The sequence below is a fragment of the Papilio polytes genome, unplaced genomic scaffold (genome assembly GCF_000836215.1).
Source record: "Papilio polytes unplaced genomic scaffold, Ppol_1.0 DF821511.1, whole genome shotgun sequence".
Taxonomy (NCBI): Eukaryota; Metazoa; Arthropoda; class Insecta; order Lepidoptera; family Papilionidae; genus Papilio; species Papilio polytes.
Window position 1 is genome coordinate 2,210,855 of NW_013527693.1, and position 8,664 is coordinate 2,219,518.

The 8,664-nt window shown below is 32.4% G+C and overlaps 1 protein-coding gene across 1 annotated transcript; it reads right to left on the reverse strand.

The window, feature by feature from the left end:
• Nucleotides 1-281: 281 nt before the first annotated feature.
• LOC106108634 lies at nt 282-7,295 on the reverse strand. The gene is made up of 4 exons (XM_013289888.1): nt 6,871-7,295; nt 3,392-3,524; nt 888-1,999; nt 282-429 (listed from the first exon to the last, which is right to left on the reverse strand). Exons 1-4 carry the CDS (start codon nt 7,159-7,161, stop codon nt 289-291), a joined length of 1,677 nt encoding a protein of 558 aa, XP_013145342.1. The 5' UTR covers nt 7,162-7,295; the 3' UTR covers nt 282-288.
• Between the last annotated feature and the right edge of the window lie 1,369 nt (nt 7,296-8,664).

The window sequence follows — 8,664 nt, forward strand, 5'->3', positions numbered from 1 at the left end:
GAAAGGTAGTACTTTTTTAAAAGCGCTTATACGTTCAGAAATCTTAGCAATAACTTAACTTCCTTATGATAAAATTGGTGTGTCTGTATGTAATATAAAAAAAGGATTTCACAAAGGTGATACTTGTGTTGCTGATAACGGAAATGGCATTTTTCGTCAGTCTGTCTGTCTGCAAGCCGCGTTTGTTCCGGGTAACCTCGGAAACGGTTGCGTCGATCCTGACGGGACTTTTATTTGAGTTGTGAAGATGAGAGGAAATTATCAATAAAACAAAAAAGCAGTTTGATTTTACAAAGCTTTATTTTGTTGGCAGAACGCAGCGGCGAGGGCGCGAGTGAGACGCGGTTGCAGACGTAGTGCGGTGCGGTCGATGCGCGCGCGCAACGAGTACCTCTCACACTCCGACACCATAGTCGTATTGCACGACTCCTGGACACACAATCACAGCCTAAGTTACAGCACTGATTTAATAAAAGTACAGAAAAATTGCCATTTTTTTTCTCCTCTTGTGTTTTAGGGTTCAGTGAAAACCGGCGCTTCGGTATACACCGCAGCACATGCTGAATCAAATCCTTTTCCTTTTGATAAACGAATTTCTTTCTTTCATTCTCTACTTGATTTGATTACCTTAGTCAACATTCAAATCAATCAAGCAATATTCAAAAACAAGATTTATTAAAACAAGAAAAATAACAATGTAAATAAATCATGTAAGAGTCAAGAAATCGATCATTTTAAAAATAGTAAGTTGAGTTAGGAAATCGGAAAAACATAGACACAATAGCAGAAAAAACTTAAATTGCTATCCTCATTTTTACTGTTGTTACAATTTAATCTCTAAAGAATAAAAATTGAAAATGATACGTACAAAAAATAAACACACAAACCTTATAGTGATTGAGTTGAACTTCGCTGAACGGTGCCGACCATCCTGCGAAGCCTGCTACCCCGACATTAGCGAGAGGATAGTGATTAAATGCAGTTAATACTCTTCTCGTCAGCATCAAGCTTTTACTGTAGTAGCCAACGGGACTCACCAGCGCTGACCGGACTATGTGCCGAGATAACTTAGGTATAGGAATTTCTTTATCACATTTATGCTTATTGCTATCTAAATTATCTAAATCAGTCGTTCTATATATTCCTAAAGTATTATCGTCTTTTAATTCTATTTTATCTACATCTAAATCTAACCCTCTCTTAATTCTTACATCATCACGTTTGACATACATTTTACTAATGTTATAATTTGCTTCAGTAATTTTATATTTATGCACACCTTGCATAAAATCGAAAAAGAAAACATTCTGTACCAAAATAGCTGAATATTCTTTAGGATTCCAGCCGTACGGTCTTAAACGTAGTAATAATTCTGGTATATTAAAAGCTATTTTTGGCAGTAATATTTCATCTACATCTAAAGGTAAGATATACTCTGATTCTGCTAAATTTCTATATAAACAATCATTATAAGTTATTAGATGATCTCTTCTGCGTTGCCACAGCGTTCTATTTATTGTATGTTTTATAGGAGCATGAAATAATCTAACATAACCTTTATCTTCATAATGCAATAGAACTTCTTCAGTATGTTTATTTACTTCATCAATATATGCATCTATTCGATCAACTCCCAATATTTTATTAGCTTCTATCCATTCAACTAAGTTCCGTGCTATATTATTACTGAATTTCATATCTTTAACACATATTGTGAAAGTACGTTTGTAATTGATGAGTCCATCCGTAGGATTTAACATAAACGCGTTAGTAGGATCATCACACGGCTCAGTAACAATGGATACAACGGAGAGACTATTCAAATCATCAGTTAAAGGGCACGACAGTAATAGCGGGGTTTCAACTTCACTGGAAGTGGCATCCCATTCATGCCACCACATTTCTAAAGCCTTTGCAGCGACGACTTCAATTGACTCTTCTTTAGAATTAAGTGGACGGGTTTGACAAAACAATGGTTCTTCTGAAGAGATGTTTCGACCTGGGAATGAAAAATTAAGTATAATTAGTAGAAGCTAACTAGAAATTTCACTATTTCACTATGATTAGGTTAAAAATGCTCTTTTACAATTTAACAACTGAACTTAAATTCGATATGGTAAGAGTTGTTTAAAATGTTTGCGACACTTTTACGGATACTTAAATTATGTGTTTTTTTTCATAGAAATTTTAAATCGATCTATACAAATATTGTATCAGTGTATATATTGTAATAACTCTAAATCTTTTGGGCCAATCACAAAAAATCCTTCATTAATAAGCTACGTTATTAATAAGTAACATATGTAGATTATATTTTTTCTGTAATTTTCAATTTCTCTCGGAGGAAATCGTGAACAACAGCTAGTCAGAAATATTTATCGAATATAATATCCTTTTAAAATGTTTAGAAATTTCAATTTAATTTTTTAATACGTTTGGTTTAGTATTTCCTATGAATGCGAACCGAAGCATAGCCGACATACGACCGGTAACAAGATAAAACGGAAAAGCTCGACTCGACGGCACGTGCGATCACTTAAACATGACATTATCAACAATTACATCAACACAAAAAGACATACAATATAATTTAAACTATACTTGCATTTCATACCATAAAAACTGTCTGTTTAACATCTTTTATGGTTATACTGATAAGAGTTAAAAATATCAAAGTTCTTCGTATTTTTTTATGGTTATGAAGATTTCCTTAAAGTTAATACAAAGTTACGAGTACCTAAAACATAAACATGTAAGCTAAATATTTTTAGAATACCCACCTGCCTTTATGATATATTTCGTTTGTATATCATATAATTATTTGGATGTTTAGTTTATTTTTGTAGTTAAATAAATTAATTTTCATAAATATACAATGTTACTTTCTTAATATAGCCTTTATTACGTGTTTGAACTCAGTAGGAAGAAGTCGTTGTACAATTTACAAAATGAAGATAACTTTACTGAGAAGTGCTCGTAAGTGTAGACAATTTAGTAGTAACATATCTTTCGCAATGATACACGTTGCGCATTTTACAAGTTCTGAGCATTCTTATGTATGTTGTGTGTAGGGCTGTCGATGTACATTATTATTTTTAAACACCACAAGTCAATACTACCTCACCTATTTCTAAAGTGGGCGTTTCTATTCTTGAAACACTTGTATAGTAATATAATAAAAATTAAATCCAACAGATTTTCAACCTATGGCATAAAAGGAAAGTAAAGCGATTGAATCACTTCTCTCATCAAAATTCGATCTATGTAAAACGCATGCAAAACATTACCCTGGTAATTTAGTCAAAACTTATGTAATACTTAAATGTAGTAAAAGAAAAATCGAGTACTTATTTAATTAAAACTGTCGACAACCCTGGTATTTGGTAGTTACCATGAAAAATGGCGAGAATGCGCACGTAGCGCTGCGTGGTCCTGACGTCGTAGTAGGCGGCGTATACCGACAGTGAGGTACCCTGCACTCGCTGCCAGCTGTCCCCTGACGCGTGCGGGGACCAGCTACGGTTCTGGAATTGAAACAAAATACTAATCTAAATTAATAAATAAAACCTTAATTACTAGAATACGAAATTAAGTGGAAGTTTTAGCAATCCTTTTGTTCAGTTTTATAAGTTCCTTTTTCCAATATATGTCTAATTAACACATTTTTGTAAGACGCCTTTGAAAAGTCAGCCTGAAAATTTGACATGTGGCACATTTGTATACAATTTCGTACCCAATGAATCGTTTAGTATTGAAATAAAAATATCGTTACACACATAAAAATCGCTAGAACTATAGATGACTATAAAAGTAATTTAATTTATTTAGGCATTACAAGTTTCCAACTCTTCTTGTACGCAATTCTATTAAGTTATAATAAGAAATCAGATTACAGAGAAGTAAAAAATAAAATTGCATGATATAGGAGTGTGACCGCGTACATTACAAGGACACTATCATTACGATAATCGAAACATTTGCGGTTGCGGGTAGTTTTTCACAAGCACTGTATTGTACGTGACTTGAGACAGCACGCTCGAACCGCGGGGGTTCAGTAATTTGACAATGAAAACAAACTTATAGTTTTTGTTACACTTTTCTTCAAAAAAAAATTGTTTGGTTGGTTTCACCGTCAACTTTCTGTTTGCTTATTTTATTGATTTATTTCTAGTACGTTTAGGAAAATGTCTCATTAAGTGTGTGAACGTTTCTATAGCGGAAACTTATAGTAATAGTGTATTAGTTGACAAAATAATGTACCAGTTCAATTAGTTCCTGAAATAAATATTACATTTCCCTCCTGTGACGTATCAATTATTTGTAAAGTACTCGTATACACGTGTTTACACAAGAATTTAAAATGAAAATTACGGTACCAGCAACATCCCTCATAAATGATGTATAAGCAGCTTATCTATGTATTTCATGTTAAAAATAAATTCATTCAGAAACGTACCTCGCAGTTCCAAGATAAACCCATTATTATTACGATACACGATGATAGTTACGTCGGTAAAAAAATAAAACATAATTGCTCGAATTGTAAATAAAATAACCGTAGTAACATTTCTGAACGGATGTGGGCTAAGATTAACAATTTTATGACATAAAACGACATCTGATAATTAATATAGACGTCTTTTTTCTGAGGTTTTAATTAACAAAATAAATCTGAAGATTACATACTTGTATAAAGGAACTAGTTTAATACTGGCTTTGTTTGTGTAAGTTGAAAAACAAATAAAACTTAATCTATGTAACTCTACAATCGTAAGTATAAGAGCTTTTTAATTATATTTAATTCGAATAAATATTTAATACACCAAAAGTCTTAATGTAGGTTAAAGATAACCTTCAAACTAGAACGGTTCTTACCTTTGTCGATCTCTTTCGTCCTTCAACAATGTGTTAGTTTTTTTACTTGTTTTAAGTGTTAATAGGTAACATGGTGTTGAAAATATCGGACTCAGAATTGTTTACGTTTAAAATAAACAACTTCGATCTAAGGTTAAAAGCTTTTTATACCTCATGTAGTTTGGTTTTTTGATTTAAAGTCCCGCGTTGGAATGTTTGCATTTTTTCAGTTCGTAGCTTGCTTTACATGTATCCTTTAACATGAACTGTTTCTTCCCTCAGTAACATAGGGAATAACATCACAAATACATCCTACGTTGTAAGCATAAAATTTTGTAAACGCTTTATCGATCGTTCGAAGGTTGTAAAACAATACAAATTATTGACTCATAGGTCGACTTTATGTAAATTTGCTAGAGACTTTTTTTGTATTATTTTTTGTTACCTTCAAAAGAACATTTTAATGTTCTAAAATCTGCGCTAGATTGCGGCAACACATGTTTTTCTTTTATGGGAATGAACGACACAGTTAAGGTTACATTTTAATTATATTTGCAGAATCGGTTCCTTAATAAAAGCTCATGTATTGTTCACAATTAAAATCACGCTAAATAACAGCGTGTAATACTTATTATAGTCTGTAATAACACGAATAGGAAAATATGTACGTTCATTTCACACGAGCCAAATGTAACACTTAGAGCTTTAATTCTATTCCGAAGGTAATGTATGTAATCAAATCACAGTACGATCTTAACTTTGTAATGGTGCGGTAACAACTGTCAATTTACCATCGCAAGGTTAATGGTCAAGTAAATCATTTTTTCCTCAAGATAATGTGTCTGAATTATACACTAACTTAATAGAATTAGTGTGAGCGTAGATATTATACGTTATTATTTTTGGCAATTGATAAATATCTATCAAGGAAAATAATTATAGACGTAAAACAATGAAATGATTCTTTTTAAACTTACGAAAAAAACTGTACAGTCAGCTTTATAAATATGTATATGTTTTAAAAACTTTAAGGATGTGTATACGTTTTCGTTTTTTTTTTAACGTTTATTTACTTTCGATCATGAGAAGTTACACATTTTAAAAAAATAATTCGGTCGTTTTTTTTATTTAATCTGGGACAAGAAATGAAACATTTCCTCCTAATAGTGTACTACATATGTATCTTGTAGATATTAATTCTAGCATAATGCTGTAGACGCTACTGTTGTCTTAAAACAACCTTTTAATGAGTATAACCGGGAAATGAATACAAAGTGCTACTAACAATACATCGTATTTTCTTTATCTTAACATTCTCAAGTATTCTCGCAAGGTGCATTTGAATATCTTACTTTGTGTGAACTTTCGCAAAAAAACCGGAAACAAACAACCGTTAGTACTAAAGTTTTAGCATGTTTTACGGGAAATGTTAAAAAAACAGTGACATTCTTTATGATGTAGATTAAATTCTTTACAGAGATGTTAATATGAACAAATAGTAATGTTAGTTTCTAGTGGAGTAGGGAAATATTGTTATGTCAAAGCTTTAACAAAAGGTAACACTCTCTATGTTAATTAATTAAAAATAGCTTATATTCAAAATCTCCACGGTTTTATTACAAGAGCAAATAAATATTATTATGTATATAATTGCCTTTGCCTGGAAGAGATCGCTTCCAGAGATAAGGCCGCCCTTGCGCAAGTCTAATGGTTCTTAATTTTAGCTTTCTTGTATAATATTATATGTATAAAATAAATAAATCTATTAACTTGAAATAGACGGAATATTAAGAGATTAGATGTTGTTGCCCAAATACCTAAGTTTAAATTGGAAGAAAGTTAAGAAAAAAATTGCGCTTTTATGACACTAACTTATCAATTACTGGTGATACATTTACCTAACCCTTGTTACGTTTATCTACTATTAAAGATATCAATGAAATATTTATGATTTAATATTCTTTAAATATTAAAATTAAAACATAAATGTATTCTAATCGAATTTGGATAACTTACAAAATATGGTATTTTTGGAAATGCGGGCATACGATCGCACGCAACGGGCAGGGGTCGGTCCATCTCTGCCTGCTTGCCTTCGGAGTACGCTACGATCGTCCTCATGGTGGCCAACCCTTCTACCTGACCACTGCGGCCACCCTGGCCGCCTCGGCTACTTCGGCCACCCCTATCAACCCAGCGCACCCCCGAGTGCCACTCATTGACGCTCGCGATCCAACTAACGCAAAAAACCGTGACACCAGCGAGCAATAGCTTAATGACGCGGATATATTTACGTGACGCGCGCATTTTTTAATTCATTTTATTTAATTGTCATTTAATTTCTCGTATTTGGTGCGTGTTGCGCGATGCGCATGCGCTCCGGCCGCGGCACCGCTGCGGACTGCGCGCTATCAGCTGGCGTGTAAACATCCCAACTGCAATCATTCTAAACGTCTAGTAAGGAGGAAATCTAACCCCCCATACCAGTTCCTACTTATGTTATAAGCTTTCCTGCTCTATGAAAAATATAAATTGCTTAAGTCTGATATATTCCTAAGTTTGCTTGGAGTATCGTATAATATTATTTATTTTGTGTCTTTTTCAAAATGCATCTAACCGTGAATTTTCACTGCGATACATATATTTTATCATCCTTCTTATTTTTGAAAAGTTAAGTGTATTTTTATAAGTATTTCAGTAGTTCCTATGATAAAATATCTTATTCGATGTTCGCTATGCTAGTTATTTTTATGGATGCTTGTAATGCTTTTCGTCCTTGATTTTTAATTACAAAGTTCATTAACTATGGACTGAGATTTACAAGACCAATGAATTAAACTGTGCTATGTCTTAATTACATTTCTTAAAGCGTAACCAAAACAAAGTATTAAGCAAGTATTTTTTGTTAAATTACCATTACCTGCTACTGATGTTAGAAAAACTTATTGTTTAATATTACTCTCTGTATTAGTGTTACAGCGAATTAAAAAACTGATAGCTCGTGAGTTACGTTTACAAATAAAACAATTTGTTCTTTCCTATATTCAGTAACAACTTTAATATAATACGACACAGTTAGTCTTTTCATTCCTGCCTTCACACTAATTATAGTAATACTAAAGATTTAAAAACTTAAAAACATTTGATGATCCTTTGACTATTTTTTAACTATTCTTGCTCCTCACGATGAGCGCTGAATTCCAAACCTGTCAACACAATACTAACAGTAACTCATCTATTAAAGTCGCAAACACTTCACCTAAATACCTTCACTATGTAATTACACGACCTTAATTATTAAGTTGTCGGAGCGTCACACATACATAATTCAAGACAGCTAATTACACAAATTAAGTCTTGCGCGCTGTTCAAATAGCAGAGTACGATCTTGAGTACATTTTACGATGACATTAAATACTAAACATTTGTTGAACAATTTAACTAGGTATTCATTTTTAAATGTATTACTTTAACATAATTAAGAGAGATACTGTAATGACTAATAAAAAATTTGAAAAAATTAGGAACTGCCCACTTCAAATGGATTCTTAATTCTCAATTCAATAAGGAACAGGGATGATGATGATTGTAACAACCAAAAAGAATAGCAAACAATGTATAAAATCCACAGAATCACAAAACATTATACAGTTTTTACTTTTGTAAGCCATTTTTTTTTAATTAGAAAAGTAAACATTGTAAACATTGCTTTAGTTAAGACACAGTATCGATGGCAAAAAATTATGAGCAGTTAACGAATATCGACGTGTCCATATAAGATTGATAAGTGTACCACACTCCGAGGTGGTC

Excerpts from the sequence above, each read along its gene's own strand:
- LOC106108634 (XM_013289888.1), bottom strand. The coding sequence starts at position 7,161 with ATGCGCGCGTCACGTAAATATATCCGCGTCATTAAGCTATTGCTCGCT. Across the intron at positions 3,525-6,870 it reads TTCCAAAAATACCATATTTT|AACCGTAGCTGGTCCCCGCA; the intron begins GTAAGTTATCCA and ends TTTCAATTCCAG. Across the intron at positions 2,000-3,391 it reads CATTCTCGCCATTTTTCATG|GTCGAAACATCTCTTCAGAA; the intron begins GTAACTACCAAA and ends TTTCATTCCCAG.